This window comes from Chelonia mydas, chromosome 1, assembly GCF_015237465.2.
Source record: "Chelonia mydas isolate rCheMyd1 chromosome 1, rCheMyd1.pri.v2, whole genome shotgun sequence".
NCBI classification, from domain to species: Eukaryota; Metazoa; Chordata; order Testudines; family Cheloniidae; genus Chelonia; species Chelonia mydas.
This window is the reverse complement of record NC_057849.1, coordinates 310,008,327-310,032,209: the sequence shown is the minus strand read 5'-3', so window position 1 is coordinate 310,032,209 and position 23,883 is coordinate 310,008,327. Positions and strand designations below refer to the sequence as shown.

The 23,883-nt window shown below is 41.2% G+C and overlaps 1 protein-coding gene across 25 annotated transcripts in view; it reads left to right on the top strand.

Moving 5' to 3' along the window:
* PANX2 (pannexin 2) overlaps positions 1–23,883 on the top strand; it is a 63,477-nt gene that overhangs the window by 36,791 nt on the left and 2,803 nt on the right. For 3 of the 25 annotated variants that reach the window (XM_037889021.1, XM_037889023.1, XM_037889022.2), the window contains 2 exons: positions 12–332; positions 20,789–22,240. In XM_037889021.1, the coding sequence (XP_037744949.1) occupies positions 107–332; positions 20,789–22,240 (1,678 nt within the window). In that variant the 5' untranslated portion in view covers positions 12–106. The other 22 variants (XM_043550731.1, XM_007056863.3, XM_037889031.1 and 19 more) reach the window with 21 other exon arrangements.

Sequence of the window (23,883 nt, the reverse complement as noted above, 5' to 3'; positions counted from 1 at the left end):
TCACCCTGTAGGCTGGGAGCGCCCGCGCCGCCGGAGAGTCACGCAGGGGCGAAGCTCAGCCACCCCCGGGGAGCCTGGCGTGGCGTGAAGCCGCCCGCAGCCGCTTATGCAACACATCATCGATAACCACCCGGACATGGCTACTGCTCTGCTGGCGGGCGAGAAGCTGAAGGAGCTGATCCTGCCCGGGCAGCAGGACGACAAGGCCGGCTCGCTGGCGGCGCTGCTGCTGCAGCTCAAGCTCGAGCTGCCCTTCGACCGCGTGGTCACCATCGGCACCGTCCTCATCCCCATTCTGCTCGTCACCCTGGTCTTCACCAAGAACTTCGCCGGTAAGGGCAGCAGGGCGCCCACTCCCACCCTGGTCCCGCTCCGCACGCCGGCCCACCCGCGGAGGGGGGCGAGCTAGAGCGCGGGTGGGCGAACCCGGGAGGGAGAGGGAAGGGGCAGGGGCAGCAGATGGCGAGATCATTGTGCAGCTTTCTCTGTGGATAGCGGGCCTACAGATCGGTAGCCCTCTGTGGACAGATAAAGCTCTACAGGGGAACAAATAGGTTGCCTACACTCCAGGATTATCCTGGAAATTAAAGATTAATCTTTAATTAAAGGTTATGTCAGGTGGTGAAACTTCCAGGAATAGCTACAACCAAACTTGGTAACCCCCAAGGGAGAAAGGTGCAGGGCCCAGTTCCACTCTCCTTATTCCTGCAGCCTCCTTTAAACCAATAGGACTGCAAGCCCAGCCTGTGTTTGCAAAGCAGTGATTTCTTCTGATTAGTTACTCCTCTGATCTCCGGGGAATTTGCTGGAGTTGAAGGGAGTTTACCCTATGCTATGATGCTGCAGGTGGACCCAAGCGTAAACATGAAGCTGGGGCAGCCACTTTAGTGTGTTTTGTGTATTTGTTAAACAGAAGCTATGCTGATCTACCAAAAATGATTTTTAAACATATCTTTATTATGCAAATTTATTAGTGGATTGGATGCATGTTTAACTGCACTGTTAGGTGAACAATAGTAATTTTATACATATATACTACATCCATATTGTGGTAGGCCCTATTGCGATTATGAAAATAACTACTATTTGCCCACTAGGTTATTGTCTGTTGTGAAAACCTGTATTCAGATGCTTGTAAACATTCTATTTTCAACTACATTGCTCATAGCATCCCCTTCAGAGCCTTTATGGTCTATGAAATCAATCCTTCGCATTGAACTTTGAAAACTGGGAACTCATAAATTGTTATGGGTCTTTTGAAGTCATTAGTCTCTCAAGTAAACGTATCTTAGGTTGTGAAATATGGACTTGATGAATGGAGCTTTTAAGTCTTTTTTTGTATTAATCTGACCACTGCACAAGTGATCTAAGGCTGCATGCTCAAATCAGTTTTAAATTTGTATTTCAAAAATGTGGGAACTGATTGTGCAGTCTGCAGCTAGTAGCATTAGTAGGTAGTGTTGACTTCAAGTTTTGTCAGGTAAGCATGACAGAATCAGGCCTGTATTGTGCATGCATTGGGGCTGACTTTTACAACTCTATATTCTATTTGGTTCCATTATTAAATATTCATAAACCATATGAAGGCTTTACTATTTGACAAATTATTTTTTTTAAAAGAAAGACATTTTTGATGTTACAAATGAAAGCAATTTTAAACCAGTTACTTTAAAAAATATATATTTATAGCCCAAGATTTTTATACATGAATAGTGATATTTAGTGCCTTAGTTTTTGGATGCACAACCTGAGACACCTTGAAGGGGCCTCATTTTCAGAATGTGCTGAGTGCTAATCCTGTGAAAATTAGCCCCCTTTAAGATCACTCATATTGAGAATGCAAAATCACTAGTGATTTTTGAAAATCATCGCCACAGAATGTAAGGGCTCTAGACTTTTCTCTTCCTCTGCTTGGTGTGGAGACAAGCAAAATAGGGCAGAACCCCAACCAGCCCTGTAGAAGGGGGAACCCTATTTGTAGCATGCTCCTCCTGTACTGCGAGTGCCCTTCTGTGTGACATCTGGAGGCTTTGTGGGTCTTTAGAGATAACTTTCTGAGGGAGAGGGAGGGGAAGGAGTTTGATAACTTCCCTCTGGATAATGTGGATTTCCCAGGAGAAATCTGTCCATGACTTAACTGGTGAAAGGAGCAGTGACTTACCTCCGTGTCTAGAGTCCTTTCAGAGAAAGAGTTCCAAAGGGAACCATGTGATTAAGGGAGGGGAGGCTCAGAGATTGTCAGACTGGATGTCACTATGCAAGGATAAACAAACAAGTGCATGTGGATATAGCGGATCTGCTGATTTTACTGACATAAATCCTTCATTTTCCCTTTTGGCTTAAACTGCACTCCCTGCGGGGGAAAATCTGCCTTTAACTCAGCAGCTTGAGGAACATATTTTACCCTTCGAAAGATTTATATGTGCAAGGGGCAGTCTGTATCCTTAAGAGTCAAACAACTTTTTCAGATAGACCAAAAACAAAATCATTTGAGTCTAGACACAGAGTCTATATGATAAGTTCACCTTGGGATCACAAAACTGTAGCTTATGCTAAAAGCAGTTTTTGCAGTGTTGATGTAGCCATGTCGATGCCAGGATATGAATGAGGTAATCTTTTATTGCACCAACTTCCTTTGGTGGGCGGTACGGCTTTCAAGCTACGCAGGGCTCTATTTAGCTTGAAAGCCTGTACCTTCTACAGCAGAAGTTGGTCCAAAGAAAGATAAAAGCATAGACAGAACAAACCTCACCTCTCAGGACAAAGGACACCATTATACTATACTGGAAAAATGGGCCACATTCTGCTCTCCAGTGATGTCACTGGGTTGCTCAGATGCTCCAAAACTCAGAAAAACAAAACATAAAAAGGCGGGTGGGAAATAAAAGACACTCTGGATGAAAAAAAAATAGAGTGGATAATAAAACTATAATGTAAGCTCAGCATGGACTTGGTGTAACAAAATTGTCTTCTTTTTGGGAGCTAACAACTCAGGATCAGAGCTTCTAATTACTAAGGACTCAGTCCTGCTCCCGTTGAAATCAGTAGCAAAACTTCCATTCATTTTAATAGGAGCAGGATTAGACCCCAGTTTTTTTAATTACGAAGGCTCTATTTACTGAGACTTCTTAGTGAAATTACACTTGTTCAGAGAGATTGTACATTGTATTTACTAATGACGTTAGTCCTGCTACACTGCATTTACTAATTATGTTAGTCCTGCTGAATACATGCCTTATTGCTAAGTGTTATTTATTAGCACATACCCCGCTTTTTGATGCTCGTATTATGCTTTACCTATGTACTGTCACTATCGTTTTCAAAGTCTAGGTATGCTCTTTGCTTTGGATGCTGCTGCATACCTTCTGGCAAATTAGATAGTAGATAACGAAAATGCAAACTCTGCTGGCAAAAATGGGGTGTTTTTTTATTGTATCTTTATCGCAAATACCATGGCAGCTTCCCAAATGCTGCTTTGTGCCCTTGAATGCAGAAGTTATTGTGTCAGAATAAACAATAAGAACTGATACTACTTATGAATTCTAATTCCCAGAAATAGTAATATCCATGGAAAGCCACTTAAAGCCAGTGTAATCTTCCTAAATAAAAAGAAACCTAAGGGCAGATCTCTCCAGGGTCATGCAACCAGTACTTGTAAAACACTTCAGTGCAGTGTATGTAAATACGGGCGTTATACAAGTATGGTGAGCTCAGAACAATGGTTTCTTGCAACATATCTTGCTTAGTGTAGGAAGGGTCTGTATGACTAATATGTGGAGTGCAGCTGAGCCCCTCATATCCCTTCTCTACCCCAATATTTACGCATGCAGGACCAAGCAGGGAGTCAACAGTGTCTGTGCAGTCCAGTGGAGCATGTGGAATAGCATCCACTTGACTGGACAGCTTGCTTGTGCTGTACAAGTGACTTGCAAAAGGGAATGCACCAAGAGAAAACTTGAGTTTCCCAGCATTAGCCCATGCCTCGTTGGCCTAGAAAGTGAATGCAGAAAAGCACAATTGTACTTTAGATAACCAGACAAACAAAAAATGTCGTGACAGAGAGAATTATTTAAAAGGCAATAATCCATCTCCAGTCTTAAAGGTCATTATCTCTGTAGCATGATTTAACGTGTACTGTACTTCCCTGATGGGTAAAGTAAAGAGAAAGTTAGTTTATGATGTTACTACTGTGTTTATTTCATAAACCAAATGTTTAAGTTAACATAACTTTTTCTTTGTTTATCTAGGCAGTTTATTCGACACAGATTGCCCTGGTATCCGAGTGCTTTTATCTTTACATCACCACTGAGAAATTAAGAATATGATTTACTGTTTTAATAATTATATTGGCACATAAAGAAGGATTTAGTAGTTCACCAGGCACTGAACTAAGTCTTATGTTAATTCCATGATAAGACCACAGTTTAAGTGAGCTTCATATTTTACGTGTTGCTTTAAATATGGAAGAACCTTCCTTCCATCAGAGGTACCTTTGCTGTCACTCTTTATGAACTTTTATTCCTGACTCTGTGTCAAAGACAGACTGTCATCTCAGTTCATGTTTGCCAGATGTAAGAAACTGGAATGTAAACAAAATCTATTGAGAGCTAAAATAATTTTCTCCCCAAACTTCACTGCTAGATGGGAATGAATTTTGGGTGAAATTCACCCCTGTGCAGAGGGACACCATGAAGCTTCTCTACCCTGTAAGCTCAATATGATTTTGAGAGTGAAGTCCTGACCACATTGAAGTCAATGGTAGTTTTGCTCTTGACTTCGCTGGGGCCAGGATTTCACTCTGAGGTCATAAGTTAAGGCTTACATGGTGTATACCATAGTCCTTGTGCTGACCTTCTACAAAGAGGTCAAATTCACCCTTTGCTTATGCTCTTCAGGACATCTTTCAGGAGAGACCTGTGGACACTTGCTCACATATAGTCCCTTTTACAGTGTTGTTACTGAACTTGCCAGTTTTTTAATGTTTTTGAAATAAAATAGCATGATTCCTAGAAAGCAAGCTCTCCAGAGGGTGAGTCAACAGCTATGCATAGTATGTTTATAGTTGGCACACAGTAACCACAGTGGGGGTACAAAGGCCTCTAAGAAAGATACTCGGCTATTACGCTACCAAAAAAATCTGGGGGCTTGAGAGAGAGAGTCCAAAGGACTGGCATGAGCCCTCTCCTCATCTCGGACCCTCACACTCCAGTCCTAGAAAAATTGCATCTCACACAGAGCCTGATTCTGCTGCCATTGGAAATCAATGGGCATTTTGCCTTTAATGGAAGCAGAATTGGCCTATAATTCTTTGACTGAATGGATTCAGATTTGAATTTAAGTTGAACCCAAGATTTGTTTTCTAAAATTTCAGGGCTTAAAGCCTTGTTTACAAGGATTCATACAACAGCCAAGTCTCAAGGAGTCGGCTCCAGTGGTGTTGGAGGTAATACACAGAGGATAACAAGTCCAAATGCACACAGCTGGTAGGCCCAGAGGAATTTACTTGTTTTTATTCTGTGTTTTCCTTCAGGAATTACTGTCTGAAACTTAAGGACAACAAAAGGATGATTTTTTTTAATTTAAGATGAAAGCTACCATCTGTGCATGTTTGGACTCTTTCCTTTATTGTCAAAGGTATTTGTATTTCTGTCAAAATACCAAAGGTGTCCCTATTCATGTTAATAAGAGAGTTTAGTACATAGGTTTCCAGCGCACAGTCAGCTTCATATACATCTCCTTGCATGGTACATGTCCGTACATGACCCTTCAAAGGGTCAGAAGCCCTTCTGTTTTTCCTTAACATTTCATACCCACAGGCCTGATTCTTTGCTGTCTGGCACCTTGTTATATGTTCATGGCATACACACAGAGAAGTTAGATAAAAACATAAATACCCTTGCTGCAGGGTGGGAATGTAACACTACTTTTATTTCCTAAAATTCAGGAATAACACACAAGAATCCAAAAATAGAAAGCAGATTGTCCCCCAAAACAGAGAGGCACAACTCAGCCCTCTTTACACTGGGTTGGCTGCCTGCAAACCAGTTGGTACTAGGTCCAGAATCGCATGCTTCTGTACAGATCCTGCTAGCCTGCAGGCGGGACCAGGAAAACCCCTGAGCATTTCAAGTGATCGCTTACAGTTTCAATACAGCTTTCAGTACACCACTCTTGTGTAGAACACTACCACTGGTGTGTGAATGGAGGGAATGTACCCCCACTTTGTACAGATGGAAATGACTATACAAGGTGCCAAACAGCCTAGAAACAGGCTGTGAGACTATAATTTTATGGTGTCACTTGTGCAATTTATACACTCTTTATTGATGGCCTTCCATATTTGAAATGTCAGAGCCCACTGGATTAGTATGTTCATATTACTAGGGGGTATTCAATTTTTCTTTTTAAAGTGACAATTTCAGTGTTTTCTTAACTGAACCAGAATTTTACTGCTCCTACCTTTGCATCCTTCTTGGAAGAATATGTAAAGAAATGATAAGCCACCACAAAATTCCATTTAATTACACATTAGTACTGTAACCACAGGACAGACATGCAGTTCTAATCCAGAATCAAACCCAAATCCACTCTACCCCAAAGTTCAGCAGTTGTTTTGCATTTGATGTTTCTGTTTCTCCCATTCTAGAGACAGGTCAGAGCTGTGAAGTTTGGATCTCGATCTAAAGAGTCCCAAATGTTTGGATGCGCTACAGGCACGTTTCCGTATATAGGTCCCTTTTACAATGTCTAGAATCGAAGTGTTGGAAGCTTGAATTATACATACAACATTAAATCTGACTTTGAAGTGCATCATTTTGTGTCCAGCGCTGTTTTAACTCTCCCTTCAGTTCCTCCTGTCTTTAGCCATGAAACCCACGGACCTGAACCTCACCCACAAATAGGTCATCCGAGGTAGAAATGTACATGCCCAGAGGACAGTCTGTGCAGAATGCTTTTCTTCATTGGCAGGTGCTGAAGTTGTTTGTTCTGTGGGTAGCTGCAATATGATTGTCAGGACAGTGATTCTGCAGTTAGAGTAGAGGCTACTTATGGTGTTGTTGCCTCATCCTCCCAGACACCAAGTTCTTCAGCCTACTTTAGATTAGGAGGAATTTGGTCCTTGCTCTTAGCTGCTTAGTTTGTGTGTATTGTTTTATTTTCCTAAGTGGTTTCAATATTATAAAGAAAAGTTCTCCATTGAACAGGTCAGGCCCAGTGCTGGGCTGCTTACTCAGACAAAGCTCTCATTGATGTCCATGGGAGATTTTCTGAGTAAGGAGCTGAAACGCAGGCTCCAAAGGAAGTGAATGAATTGTTGCATATGTTACGTTCCATTTTAAATGTCGAGGTGTTGAAATGTTTGATTTCTGATCTATCGAAAGCTTTAGGGTTAATGATGGAGTCCAAGAATTGCCAAATCACATTAATTTTCTTATAATATACGCTACCCAGTGCTTTCCAGTCGCAGTGAATGATAATTTTCATATCACAGTCAACTATCACATGTTCATTTTTCCCCTCAAAAGCTGCTAAATATTTCTAATAAAGCAGAACATTGGCAGCCAGTTGATTTACGTTTTGGTCAAAAAGCCAAGCTCTGGTGTTGGCCTTTTTATTAAATTTATAAATTAATGCCTTCAAATACCAAACATTGCTCACAAATACTGTATTTCTATATCTCTTAGCAGTTACCTAGCTCAGCCCTCTACCACCCTTCTGCTAGAAAATTCTCATGAGGAAGTAATGGAAGGAGACAGTAAGTTAAATGACTGATGAGTCAGTTCAAGTTTTATGTTTTAATTCCTGATATGTAATCATTTCTGCATAAATGATGTTTATTTCACTGTGTAGTACAGTTTCTACATGAGTTCAATGTCTCTTGATGCATTTCTTTATCTACAGTACGTTTTAAATTGTGTTTGTTGAGGATTTATTTAATACACAATGAGGTTCTCTTTTTTGGTATCTCTGATCAACTTTTCATACTAATATTCTTGTTTCAAGATGTGGGCAGGGTATGTTACACATACTCAAGTCATCTGACATATGTATAAAGTGGCTTTTAATTTTAAGTGTTTATTTTCAAAATTTTCTCTGGTTGCACCTAGAGCAGCATATAGCCGTAAAGTGCAAAAGACTATTTTTTATTATTACTGCTAAGAGTACAGGGCCAGATTCTGTCTTGGTTACATGAAGGCATAACTAAGGGCAGAAATTTGTGCATAGGTGCAAAGGACTTGCACAAGTGATTTGGCCCCACTTCTACTTATAACAGACTCATAGGCCCTGATTCAGCAAATAGGATGAAAGGAGTAGCAATGGGCTTAAGCACATGCTTACATGTTTTGTAGAATCAGGGCCTTACACAGGGTATAAATGGTACATAGAGTCTTTTGCAGGCTCTCTGCACTGGGGGGAATTTCACCTAAAGGTTAAAGATAGTTCACAAATAAATAGGGACCTACCAAATTCATGGTCCATTTTGATCAATTTCATGGCCAGAGGGTTTTAAAATTGGTCAGTTCCATGTTTTCAGATGTTTACATCTGTAATTTCACACTGTTGTAACCGTGGGGGTACCAACCCAAAAGAGGATCACGGGGGGTCACAAAGCTGATGTAGGGGTGTTGTGGGATTGCCATCCTCACTTCTGTGCTGCCTTCAGAGCTGGGCTCCAAAGGCAGCAGCCATGGAACTTCCCTCAGCTGGCGGAGATTCAGGGAGGTGGAGGTGGGTCTGATCTCCCCCGTGCTGCTGGGAGCCTTCAGAGCTGGCAGCAGCCACGGAGCTTCCTGTAGTCAGGGAAAGTACCTGGAGGTGGGTCTGAGCTCTCCCCAAGAGTGGCCATGCAGGGGAAGAGGAAGTCCCGTCCCTCCCCAGCCCCGCCAGGACTAGCAGTTGGAGCCCAGCTGGGGTGTCCCCAGCCCTGCCCCTCCAATAGCTAGATTTCACAGGGGAGATCTGATTTCCCGGTTCATGATGTGTTTTTCATGCCATGAATTTGGCAGGGCCTTACAAGTAAAGGAGAGACGCAAGCTGGCCTGTCGTCAGGAGCAATTTGACCACTTTTGGGATGGCATTTCTGTGCCAGAGCCGGAGGAGCTCGCTCTCGCCCCTGCAGTCCCAGGGCTGGAGGAGCTTTGTACCTCTGCCAGTTATTGGGGCAAGGGTGTCCATGCCCCTGCTTTCTCCCCCTTGCAAACCCCCCTGCCTGTCATGAGCTTAACTCAAGAGGAAAGGCATAGTTATCCAGTAGAGTTGTTTACTACAGTCAAAAACAATTCTGAGGAATAGTGTGAAGATTACATATAGTATTTCTGGAAGCGACATTCAGTTATCTGTCCAGGCTTCCAGTTCTCAGAAAATGGATGGAGACATAAGCATCCTATTCTTCTCATGGGATCTCTGTGTGGGTGACCCTGTCTATATTAGTCACAGCTTCATCTTCAGGTGTCAGATGCATGCGATTGAGGACTGAAGTGTGAATAAGGTGAAGTTTAACATGCACTTACAGACAGCTGAAGGAATTCACACTGACCTAAGCTATCTGTTTTGTTAGATGCTACCTTACTCAGTAGTCTTATTCAAGAGGAAAACATGTGGATAAGTAATATTGAGGGTATGACTGAAGTTCCAGGAAGTTCATAGACTCGGATTTTAAAGCCACCTGAGGGCTTTAGAAGCCTTATTTCCCATTAACTTTCATAAGAACGGCATCCAGATATCCTGGGAAAATCTCAGCCCGTATTGTATTTGAGGCTGAAAAAGTCTTCAGTAAGAATCAGCCTCACCATTGAAATTGTCAGCGTTAAGATCTGTGTGGTGCATGAGTTAAAGGTCAAATATGTATAAACGTTATTGTGGGTGACATATTATTTAGTAGACTGTTATGATTCTCGTGGAGATTTCTTTTGCATCACACAGGGCCTGATCCAAAGGCCACGGAGGAAGTCTTTCCATTGGCTGACTGGACTTTGGATCAGGCCCATATTTATGCGCTTGTATTTGAATTTGGAAGTACAATGCTCCAATACAACTGTGGCAGAAGCTTTTCTTACTGTCCCAGGGCCCATCACACAGACATTAGAAAGCTGAGGGATCAGCATTTCAGGCAGTCCCCTGAGAAGTCCCAGTCAGTGTTTTGGTCCTGGGGGTTGGAGCCCAGCCACTGTTCCTGGGGCACTGTCAGTGCAGAGCCATCTAAAGACATGTTTAAGTCATTACTTACGATTATTTTATTTTTTTTGAATGAAGGAGTGGGATCCATTTAGGGGTTGTGGGGAACTCACCATTGGCAGGCTCCGGGGCTTGAGGAAGCCAGTTGGGAGGGATAGCATGGTCTCTTTCCAATGTGTATAGCTGGTGGAGTGGGCAGACAGTTCAGGAGGGCAAGAGGCATCTGCAGTGGGATTGTGATGCTATGTAATGACATTCTCATGGCTCTGCAGTGACATTTTGCAAAAAACAGTTTCTTTACATACAGAGCAGCTTGTTTTCTAAAGGGCAGTAGTCTAGGGTCTTCCATCTCCCCTTCCAAAAAAACCCCACCAACCTACCAGAAGAGATTACAACAATTTAACTACCTTATGGGCTCATTTTTTGACGTTTGTTTCTTTTTTTATACTGAAACTATTCTTGAGTTATACCTGGGCAAAAAAGCGTCTGATACAAGCCAGCTTTTACACTTCTGATCATTATTATAAAGAAGAATAAAACAATATAACAAATATGATATTTTCCACCATTTATGCTGTTTATTTTGTGCACTTGACCTGCTTAGACTGTGAAACCAGACCAGGTTGTATATAACCAGTTTTACTTTATGGTCAGAGTTCATTTCACTTTGGGATTTCATGCACAAGCACAGTTTACTTATAGGTATTTCTGTGGTGTTTATTATTAATGTATCTACATAAGAATGGCCATACTGGGTCAAACCAAAGGTCCATCTAGCCCAGTATCCTGTCTTCCGACAGTGACCAATGCCAGGTGCCCCAGAGGGGATGAACAGAACAGGTAATCACCAAGTGATCCATCCCCTGTCACCCATTCCCAGCTTCTGGCAAACAGAGGCTAGGAACACCATCCCTGCCCATCCTGGCTAATAGCCATTGATAGACCTATCCTCAATGAACTTGTTTTTTGAGCCCTGGTATAATTTTGGCTTTCACAACATCCTCTGGCAAGGAGTTCCACAGGTTGACTGTGCGTTGTGGGAAAAAATACTTCCTTTTGTTTGTTTTAAACCCGCTGCCTGTTAATTTCATTTGGTGACCCCTAGTTCTTGTCTTATGAGAAGGAGTAAATAACACTTCCTTATTTACTTTCTCCACACCAGTCATGATTTTATAGACCTCAATCATATCCCCCCCAGTCATCTCTTTTCCAAGCTGAAAAGTCCCAGTCTTATTAATCTTTCCTCATATGGCAGCTGTTCCGTACCCCTGATCATTTTTGTTGCCCTTTTGTGAACCTTTTCCAATTCCAGTATAAGCCCAGATCGAATCTGAAGCCCAGATACTCAAAAGTATTTAATCACCTAACTCTCACTGATTTCAATGGAAGCTAAATGCCTAAATAGCTTTTAGGATCTGGGCCTCAGTATTTATACGGTTGCTTTGGGCTTTTGATCACTGGAGAGGAATTTTTAAATTGCTAAAAATTATTGTAATTGATTTTTTTTCACTTTGAGTGAAATTCACCTCCAGGCAGAAGGCATGTCCACCATTTAATTCCTCAAATTAGGGCTGAATTGAAAAGTAAACAGTGCACAGGTCTCTCTTTGGGCCCTGTGTATAGGATTAATTTCACTGATTACATTTTGGGTCATTCTCCAAAACCTAAACTTTTCTTCTGATATTGTCCCTTAAATCTTTCCATCATGGAAATCAAGATTACAGTACAGAAACACACGTGGCTATGAGGGTAAGCCATGTCACTTCCCTCCAGATGTTTTTTTTTTCCTCACAGAGTTCTATATAGCACAGGAGGAAACAGTTGAAGCGAGATGCAGCAGTACATCACCATGGAACATCTCTGTACAATGATATTATCATCTTGCAACATGGTCATCGCATATTGGATGATAGCTCATTATTGAAAAAATGTCTCCCCATAAGAAACAGTCTAGGGGCTTTCAACTAGGAATTTTCTGACACCCCCTACTGCAACAATTGCTATTTCTGAACTAATTCTCTCACTCTGGGCCTCTGCATTTCAATGAGGACCCAGATAAAAATATTTCTCTTCCCCTGGGAGAGGCATTACAAGGCACTGTTGAGGCCTTTACGCCTCATTCCCTGGTAAGTGAATTTTAGCATGTGCTGTGTAGTTAATTTTAGAAAAGGTAATGTCTATTATATGTAGTTAATATTTTGTAGCAAATACTCTCCCAAATAACTTTGTGTGTATGTTAATTATATAGTGCTAATGTAGGACTATGCTGTGTAGATTTGAAATGTATGTAAACAGAGAATCGACGCTACATGAGAAGATGCCCGCAATTATAAATATTGGGCCTGCTTCTGCCACCCTTATTTACCTTCAGATTGTACCTATCTGTGTGGGTAGCCCATTGGCTATTAAACATCAAGACTGCTTATGTACATCATATACAGTTATGGGTAAGGCGTATAGAATCTGGGACATTATGAACTATTAGCAGTAGGGTAGTCTCTTTTCTTGATTTGTTTTTTTTTCAATTATTTTTCTTTTAAACAGGCCAACTGGATCTAGAGAAAAGGAGAATAAATGTCTGTACTTAGGCTTTCTCATTGTGGGGGAAAGTGTGCCTCAGGAAGACAAACTGAATCACCAGGTGTGGAGCCTGTATTCTGAAGTGTAGGACAGTACTCCTAAATAAAGGTAAAGTTATTGTCTTTTTATTTTATTAATAGTAATAATACTTACAATTTATAGAATTAGCTTAGGGCCTGATCCTACAAACACTTATGCATGTGCATAACCTTACCCACTGAGTTAGGTAAGACTACATATGTGATAAGACTTGTGTGTGTAAGTTGTTGCAGGAATTGGTCCTTATGTGGAATTTATATTTTCATAACTGTCCTTTAAATACCGCTGTTGAGCTCATGGCCCCGTGAAGTCAATGGAAGTTTTGCTGTTTACTTCAATGGAACATGGATTTCACCCAGTAATTGTTTAGATAATATCAGAAGTATTGATAGGGAAGGCAGATCTGGTTACTGGTTAGGTAATGTGATTTTTCATGAGACTGAACTTTTTAACCTGAATAACATGAATTTTTTTTTTCCAGAGAGAAGAGGATGCAGAGCCATTTTCCTTTAACATTACTTTAAAAAAAACACAAAGAATTAGTTACTTTTCTTAAAATAAAATACTTTGGTTACATGCTTTATTGCGCATTTATTCCTGAGTTATGTACCTAGTGTGAATGACGCATGCCTGTGGCAGTTTGATTGCATGTATTTAGATACTGTGATATATTGTGAATGCACTGTGTGTGGCATGGTATTCTACTGCATTATGATAGACGTATCAGTGTATGATAGTGTTCTGTACTAGCTGAGCTCATGAAGCTTCTCATCTGGCTTATCTAGCAGAAGGCTGTGTTTCAGTGTTACCTATTCATATGTGTAAATCTGGATTGTGACTAATGTCTGTTTAAAGCACGGGATCTTTATAGTGTTCCCTGAAGCCTAAGGGAATTGTATTGTGGAATACATTTCTGTAGCATTGCCTAAGAAGGGCTTGATTCTGCAAGGTGCTAAGCAATCTGTGGAGGTGCTGAGTGCCTTCAGCTCTCTCTGACTTCAGCACGTTGCAGATTTAAGCCCCATGGCCCTGATTCATGGAGGCTTTCATGCATAATGCTAAGCATGTGAGTAGTCCCATGGACTTTCGTGAATGTGTGTAACTATGTTGTTAAATTGTACACTAAAAGAGCTATTTGTACAAGTGCCGCCTGGCTTTGTCTAGACTAGCATGGATAACAACTTTTAGCTGACTTTCTCATTTTTAAATTGTTTATTCTTGGTCACTCTATTCCTCTTTGCATTTTTCTATTTCTGCTTATTATTGAATTGTTTGATCCCTTCCCCATTGTTGAATCCTTGCTGAAGGACATGAATTCATGCAAGTTACAGGGTAACTTCCAAAAACGTGAGCATAAATGGGGTATAGATCTTTCATTAATAGGGTCCTGAGTCTGCTTTTGTTGAGTGCACTAAATTTAGTTGGGGTGTAAATCAGGTATAAAAGGCTATTTGTTCTTTTATGCAGACAGTGATAAATTATTACTAAATTCCTTTTTTCTTTTAAATATCTACTAAAATCACAATCAATATATTTTCCATACTTATTAAAAATACCTTTGAGTATTGCTTATTATAATCTCTTAGAAGCTTGAAACTGAACCATATTTCCTTACATAATACCTTTTTCCTTTGTGCTCCATACACGATAGGCCCCAGTTCAGCACGGTGCTCAACTATTCCTAACACTAAGCAAGTCCATTTGAATGCAGTCGAGCAACTCATGGCTTAAAGTTAGGCACATGTTTAAGCACCTTGCTGAATCTGTACCTAAGGCCACATTCCTTCAGAGTGATGCACAGTAACTTCATGTACTGTGAGTAATCCCATTGGCTTCAAAGGGATTGTCCAGTGCATAAAGTTAACCCCTTGCTTACTCCTGCATGCTCGTTATGGCAGCATGTAGAGTACATGCACTTCCCACCTCCCTAGTATGGGTATAAATAGCAGTGTAGGTGGTGAGGCAGTGCTTAGGTGAGCAGAGTGAAGACATGCCTGAATCCGTAGGGTATGTACCCCATGCAGCTCTCTGCGTGCCCAAGCAGTGCCTCCTCCATCTACACTGTTATTTTTAGCAGTGTAATGTTCCTCTGCTGGAGTCTTTCCCCATCACAGGGAAAGGCTCCCACAACGGGGAAAGACTCGGGCAGCTCCCTGTGGTGGGGACAGGCTCTGGCAGCGCAAAGCTGCCAGAGCCTTTCATTGCTGCATGTAGGTACACACCGCAATGTGGATGCAGCCTCTTTTTCACTGCAGTGCGTAGCAATACATACTCTACACACTGCCACCATTGGTGGAGTACCCTAAGTCTTTTCAGGAGTGGGGCCTGATTTGTTTACTGTGTCGTTGTCCATGAATGTTTAGATGCCAGTATTCGTTATATTAGGTTTTAAAAAAAGAAACGGCTTGTTTATTTGAGGTGAAATTCACTCTTTTTGAAGAAAACCTTGGAAAAACTGCATGAACTTCGCAAGTTGCTACAAAAGCAAAGAAAGATGAGCTCCTACCAGCCTTGACAGTGTCTTCTCAATATACTGTAGACCGGGTTACTTTTTATTACATATGTAATACTGAGCACTAGCTGTGAAAGTTCCATCAATACTCTTTCCAAGCATTGGGTTATTAACTCCTGGGCTTTGAGCCGAACTCCAACTTGGGTGATTATATTCTTGTTACCTAAAGTTTTAAAGAAAGTTGTTGTCATTCCCTTCCTCTCCTAAAGTCTGTTGTGTAGTGTTGGTAGTGCAAATGGCTACATGTCAGTGGTGGGTTGAAGCGATTCCTGTATAAATAGGAGCCAGACCCTGCCATCAGTGGGAGTTCTGCAATGGGGAATGATTGCAGGATATAGTTTAGAGTTTGTAAAGTACTGAGGGATCTTCCAAGATTAAAGTTGCTATTTGTGTATATCGTAGAGGCAGGATTTATTATTTACAAAAGATCAAATATAAGATTTTTTTTCTTGCTTACCACTTCTAGCCTGACAACTATAGCTTAAGCTGTCAAGAATTTGTAATTCTTAAGTGATGTAGTATAACTAATAGTATTACATAGTCCCGTATGTAGATATATCAACACAAAGTTCTGCGTTGATTGTCTTAATTTGGCTGAAAAATTCAGTAAGAGCTGACCAAATCTTGCTCACTTTATTGGTGCAAGTTGTCTCATGGACTTCAAGAGTTACTTATGAGTAAATTGAGCAGGATTTGACCCATTATTTGCATATGAGAGTTGAATTGGACAAAGGCGGAGTTGCTGTAAATGTGGTCAAAATACAGAAGAATTTAAAGTGATATGGATATTTTTGTTACGAAATATCAGAAGAAAAGGACACTGAATCTTAGCAGATAGCAGACAATACAGTGTATTAAAATAAAGAATTGCAGTAAGATCACTTACAATGCTACTTGCACAGTGTTATTTATTCTATCAACAATTGTCCTAAAGGAACACTACAGTGACTAGGGAGTTTTGTGGGTGTAATCAAAGCAGAATTTGGCCCTAGATTTTCAAAGTGGTTTTCCTTTAGAACAGTTATGTTGAACATCAACTGCTGGCATTTCAATCAATGAAGTTGTCTTATCCAATTATATAACCTTAGCAGGCTCGGTCCATGCCTAGATGGGAGACCATTCCATACCACTCCCCAAAAAAACCAGATGCCTCTTTCCCCATCCCACCCAAAAAAACCCACTCCCACCAGAATACAGGTGCTACAGGAAAATGTGTGGGATCAAGTATATATGGAAGTAGCATTTTTCCATTTGTGCCAGCTCTGGATTAGTTCCCTATCAATGGTGATAGGTAGGTGCTGTCTTTCGGATGAGACTTACTACCAAAGTTCTGACCACCCTCAGTCATTAAAGATCCCATGACACTTTTTGCCAGTGAAGCAGTGTGTTGCTTCTGGTGTCCTGACCATATTTCAGTTGGTTCAGCATCTTTCTTTGCTGTCTTTCCTAAACAGTTGTATAGTATTGTTGTATGCAGTTAAGCAGCCACTGTGTTTTATCCCAGAGGAGCTGCGTTTCAGTGGTGGTAGAAGTGACTACCTGAAAAGCAGTGGTATAGTGGTAAAAAAAAGAATTGGATAAACTAACTTAAACTAAACTCCATATTCATCAAATGAGAAGTGAGTAAACTATTTACCTGTGCTTACACTATACTACTGGTGAAACGGGAATTTTTTTAAAGTGGTTTGGGAACTTTCACGATGGAAGTTGATATATAAATGTAAGAAGATTATTGTTATTACAAAGTTAAAACCCAATAACCTAGGTTTGTATGTATCTGATGTCAGTGTTGGAGCTGGGATTTTAACACTCTTGCTATTCTTTTTTGTAGGCCAATGCTTTTTACCTACCCAGAAAGCACTTTAAAACAGAAAATGTAAAAATATCTGAGCCTGGGCAGTTTCAGCAGGCACACAAAGCAACCTATTCCCTCTCCCTTGTGCAAGCCCAGTCCTCGTGCCTGAAATGATAGCCAGATCAGTGTAAGAACTGACTGGGGTTGACTCGAACCATCCTCTTCATATCATATTGTGATCTAGACACACATTACCATTGGCTTTGTAATTATTGAGGTTATTATAGGGTCCTGATTTATGTTATCTCTGATTTACACCTGTTTCAGTGAGAGAACAATCAGGCCCATAGGATACATATCATATCATGGTATGATTACATATGTCTATTTAGGTTAAACATGGTCGATCAATACTAATTTTCTAAGTCGGTATAGTATGTTGAGCCGAATTCACTCCTAAAGTAACTTCATTGAAATCAGTGGCATTACACTGGGGTTGAGTTTGGCTCATATGTTTTAGAAAATACATTTGCAGGAACATCTCATTCAGTAGGTTGTATACATAGGTTATTTCTTGCTAAAAGCGTACCCAGAGAGGATGAAATGCTGGCTCTATTGCAGTCAATGGCAAAATTCCCACTGACTTCAGTGGAGCCTGGATTTCACCCTGAGTGTGTGTTGTGCCTCATTATTTAAACACTGCATCACTATTCATAGCAAGCCTGTCAAAGTAATAAATATCTAAAACAATACATTAGCCTAAATAAATAGCATCAATAAACAAAACACCAGTTAAAAATAGTACAGTGTGCTCAATAACTGTAATGAACTACAAAACTCCCACTTCACACCACACAATGAGAGCAGCTGAAAAACAGGTATTTCACAGTGGAAGAGCTAGCGAATTTCCACAAGGAGAACTTTGACTTTCTTTTCTCGACAGGAGAAACTCGTATTTGAAGTCATCTCTAATAAATGAGACTCTGTGGGTCAAACATCATAGTGCAACTCTTCAGATTTTTATCTCTGACCAATGTGAATGAAATGGTTGCGGAGTAAGAACTCCTATACATGATCTATAGAGATTTGCTCCTGTAGAGTACATTATGCCTGATCCAGTGCCCACTGAAGTCAATGGAAAGACTCCAGAGACCCCAATTAGGTTGGATTGAGCCCAATTAGATGTTGATCTGTCATGACTCTCGAAATACACAGAAATGTCATTATGGTCAGTCCCCCTCTCTTTTTCTCTACATTCTCCCCTATGTGCTATACATAGTTGTACAGTTTGTATATTTAAATGATTATATCAGAGTATACCACTCCTCGTGCCAAGTTTGAGATATGTGCCCAATCCATGGTGCGTGCACATAAATAATGCTAAGTATATGACCTTTAATTGAGATTGTTTTTATTGCATTGCAATTCTGTGTTGAAATATTGCAATAGTTAATTGTGGGGCCTCAGTGGAAAAACAAAAACAAAAAAACAGTGTTCCTGATTTATTTCATAACACCAGCTGGTGCATGGATCCAGAATAAATGCAATTGGTTTGTGTGAGCAGTTGTATACAGTCTTGACTGCGTGTTTCTGGTACAGTATGTACTGTGACCTATGAGAAATAGTCACATACTTTGCCACAGGATAAATTGTTTTTCTCTGAAACTTAACTTGGAGCTGACAGGTGTGGCTTAGCGCGTGGAAGATCTTTTCATATATTTCTGGATATAAGAAACTGCATTCAGTGTCTGTGCTACTTTTTTTCACTGAAACTTTTCTTCCATAGGAACCTACTGGATCTCTAGGGAAACCTTAATAGTAAGGTAGTAACAGTAACCAACCCCTTGATGGCAGGAGTTGGAATTTCTCGGCACGTATCTCCCATGATCGGTAATGGGATGTGATGTGATTGCCGAAAACCAGGGAGCCAATGAGCATTTTCCTAGTAGAAATAGGTGGTAGACACTACAGCTGGGATTTTGTTCTAATTGCTGGAATTTGGGGATCATGCAACCAGAAAAGATGCTTGAGTAAAGAGACTCTGGAAATACACTTAAAAATGAGTCTAAATGAGAAGCTGAGTAACATTAACATACTCTTCTTAAACTGCCCTCTCTGAAAGATTGGAACTGAATCATTTTGAGGTACTGTCTTTCTTTCTGTTGTAAAGGTACTTAATTATCACTAATTAGGCTTATCAAATTAATTGACTTTGTATTGTTTAGTAGCATTTATTGTAACTATTCCACCCAGATTAGTTGCACTTTAGAAACTAATCTTTATTGCAGTGCATTGCTTCAAAAAAAAACCCACAACCCCCCACCCCACACACAAAACACCTAAAAACTAATCCTGATACTGGGTCTTCATGTAACCAGTCAGTGTATGTGCATGTGCCTTTTGATCCTTCCACAGCACAACAGAACTGTTCGATTTCCCTTGCAAGGCTCAGTAAATTTGGCAGGTGGGGGTCTTTTATTTTATTTTATTTTATTTTATTTTATTTTATTTTATTTTTTTTGCTTACTGCTGCAGCAAAGATTAGAGCTTCTTTGCGCATGTGATTTATGGGGAAGGGTTTAAACACCATAGATGGAATCGTTAGTCATTGCTACCAAATGAAACAACTCTCAAGGAGTGTTACAATTTTTAAAGTCCCCGCAGCCTTAACTGACCCTTAAAAACCGTTTAATCCTGTTGCTCCCAGATTGAGTCCAGGTTGTGTGTTCATAATGGAAACAAACTTGATGTTCTTGGCACATTCGGTGTTCAAGAAGAAAAATATTTACTTAACATGGGTCTCATTTGGCAACTGCTTCTTGTAATGCCTGTCAAACACTATAAAAATTTACTCCATATCCAGTACTCTCTAGAGACATATCATTGAGCTAACATGGATATAGTACATGCTTTCTCCCCTAAGAGCTTGTCTAGGTCAAGGTCATTATTGTGTCATTGTGAGTAACTAACAGTATTCCAACTTTCACTAGACTTTATAGAATATTTTATTGCTAGTCTTGCAAAATCTTTAATAGTAAATATCTGAAGGTAAAACTAAATATTTACAGTGCTAAATACACTGTTAACTGGACAGATTCTCTATTGGCGTATCTCCATTGAAATCAAAGAAGATACACTTGAGATGAAGTTGACCCAGTATTTAGATGTTATTAAGTTTAAATTTTCTCTGTCATGTTCAGTACAGTAGTCCTTGTTACTGTGAGTTTGCACAGGATTAGATTCATTGACTTCAACTACAACTAATTTGGCTTTATTAATGAAAAAATATTTCACTAAGGTGAGTCATATATTATGCTTATTTCTATAGGGAAGCCATGTCATTTTGATACAACAGTCTCAGCTACTGTACAGTGGTTAAGGATATCCCATTCATTAGCTGTCCAGAGTTCAGTGTGGAGTTCTACATTGGAAGGGGTAGCCAACGCAATTTATAAAACTTTTTTTTTTAACAGTTCTAGTTCAGGTTTATTAGAGCTCTTCAAGCGGATAGTTTTGCCTGGGGTGTATGCAGAACGGGTTGTAACTATCTAATATTAAATCTTTGTGGTCTTGATGGTCATATAAAGAAACAGTAAAAGAAAATTGATATCATTTGAAATATTTATTTTACAGAGCTCCTTTTGTAGGTTAAATGCACAGCAGTGACTTTTCTCTCTGTTATACAGAGGAGCCAATATACTGTTACACACCCCACAACTTCACCCGTGACCAAGCTTTGTATGCCAGAGGATATTGTTGGACAGAACTAAAAGATGCCTTGCCAGGAGTTGATGCCAGCCATTGGCCCTCCTTGTTTGAGCATAAGTTCCTTCCTTATGCACTGCTGGCTTTTGCTGGCATAATGTACATTCCAGCTCTTGGCTGGGAGTTTCTAGCCTCCACCAGACTGACTTCTGAGCTTAATTTTTTGCTTCAGGAGATCGATAACTGCTACCACCGTGCAGCAGAAGGGCGTGCACCAAAAATAGAGAAACAAATACAATCCAAAGGCCCTGGGATCACAGAAAGGGAGAAAAGGGAAATCATTGAGAATGCAGAAAAGGAAAAAAGCCCTGAGCAGAATTTGTTTGAAAAATACCTGGAAAGAAGAGGGCGAAGTAACTTTTTGGCTAAACTTTATCTTGCGAGACATTTATTTATCATATTTTTAAGCATTATACCAATTACATACTTATCCACCTACTATGCTACGCAGAAGCAAAATGAGTTTACATGTGCACTAGGAGAGCCTCCTGACAAAACGAGCAGCTCCAAATTGCACATCAGGGTGAACTGCAAGCTGCCAGCTGTCCAGCTGCAACGGATAATTGCTGGAGTAGACATAGTCCTCCTCTGCTTTATGAACTTGATCATTCTCATCAACTTAGTTCACCTTTTCATATTCCGCAAGTCCAACTTCATATTTGATAAACTGAACAAGGTTGGAATAAAGACCAAGAAACAGTGGCAAAAGTCTCAGTTTTGTGACATCAATATTTTGGCTATGTTTTGCAATGAAAATCGGGACCATATAAAATCCCTGAACCGCTTGGATTTTATAACAAATGAAAGTGATCTGATGTATGATAATGTGGTGCGCCAGTTGCTTGCAGCACTGGCCCAGTCTAATCATGACGTCACACCCACCATGCGCGATTCAGGGATTCAGACTGTAGACCCCAGTGTCGATCCAGCAGACATCGATGCCAATGAACAGCTCATCATTAAGAGACCTAGGAAGAAGATGAAATGGATCCCAAGTAGCAATCCACTTCCTCAGCCATTCAAAGAGCAGTTAGCTATTATGAAGGTTGAAAACCACAAACCTGAAAAGCCGAAGCCAGTGCGCAGGAAAACAGCAACCGATAGCCTCGTCGCTCCTCTGATAGAGTCCACTTCAAAAACCTCACAGCAATCATCATCTCATAAAACTGAGTCAAACACCATCTCCGGCACAGGCAATGAGAAAAAACATACACGGCACTTTTCCCTGGATGTTCAACCATATATACTTAGCAGTAAAAAACCCAAGCCAGAGATTCAAGCCATTGCCTCAATGCCTGCATCCAAAAGCCAAGAGGGTGGATTTTTAAACCAAGAGGAGAATGTCGTAGTTCATGTCACCTCTTCTCTCAAAGGTACAGTATGTCATTGCAATACCATCTCAACAGTGATAAACTGAATGGCCAGAATTTGGAGTAGCTGTCTGCTCTAGGTTGAACTCAGAGGTGACCTGATCTGTTTGCTCTATCTTGTTAAATTTCTAATCAGCTAATAATATAAGGGCAGGTAGCCTTCTTAAATGGGTTAGATCAGAGATCTCAAACTAGAATCTCCACAAGGGCCACATGAGGACTAGTACATTGGCCCGAGGGCTGCATCACTGCCCACCCCCCCATGCTGTCCCTGTCCCCGCCCCCACTTCACCCCTTCCATGCGGCCCTGCCCGCCTCCTCCCAACCCTTCCCTGCCCCCATTCCAGCCCCTTCCCCAAATCCCCACCCCTGCCCCACTTCTTCTCCACCTCCTCCCCTGAGCATGCGGCTCCCCGCTCCTCCCCTCTCCCTCCTGGAAAGCCCTAAGCGCTGCCAAACAGTTGTTCGGCAGCAGGAAGAGCCTGCAGGCAAGCAGAGGAGTGGGGACGCGGCGCGCTGGGGGGAGAGGGAGAGGGGAGCCTGATGGGCCACAGGAAATAACTCTGGGGGTGCAGAGAGCTTGGCGGGCCGCAGGAAATAACCCCACTGGCCATGTGTTTGAGACCCCTGGGTTAGATAGAATTTCTCAGTATAGGTCTGTGATAAGGAGTAGTAGAGCTGTGGCAAGGCAGAGCTATGCAACATGTCCTTCTGCTTTGCAGATATTTTATGTTGTATTAGTAGATTTTTACACGTAATTTTGCATTTGGCCTTATGCAAAATGTCAGCACTTTTGCCAGGAAAAGAAGTGAGAGTTGGCTCCCAGGATACTCCACCCTTTCCTATGTCTCAGTTCTATTTCATTGTAAGGAACGTCACTCATTTTCCAGTAACACAGGAACTGCCATGCTAGATCAACCTGTGTTCCATCTAGTCCAGTATCCCATGTATGACAGAGGCCAGTGCCAGATACTGAGGAAGGTGCATAAAACTGTGCAGAAGGCAGTTACGGAATAGTCTGCCCAGAGGAAAGTTTCTTCATACTCCCCTTTTGTTAGAGGCTGGCTTATGCCCTGAATCTTGATGATTCGAAAACTCAGATTATTGCTGGGTTGTAGTCCTTAATACAAATTTAAATTTCCCTTTGTCCTACTTGGCTTTAAGGAAGGCTGGTCTGTGCGGAAGGCACCCCCTGGGGCTCAGGTTCATTTCTCAGTTTGGCCACAGACTTCTGTGCGTTCTTGGACAAGTCACAGTTCCCCACCTGTCTGATGCGGATAATAGTACTTCCCTATCTCAGAGGCATAGGGGCCGACTCTGTGAGTGCTTACCATCCACAGTGCTACTGATCAGCTGTTTCGGGGAAGTGTTTTGGGGAGGGTGGAGAGCAGCGGGCGGGAGGAGCAGAGCATGGGCGGGGTCTTGGGGAAAGGGGAGGATTGCAGGCGGGGTCTTGGGGCAGAGCGGGGGTGGGGCACCCCTGGGGAAAAATAAAAGTGAGTGCCTATGCTCAGAGGGGTGTTGTGAAGACAAATATTTCAAGTGATCGTGAGGAGCGGAGATGCTATGGTGATGGGCGCCATAGCTAGATATCTACTTGTTTTATTACTGTAAGTGACCGATATAAAAGATGAAATATGCAGTTG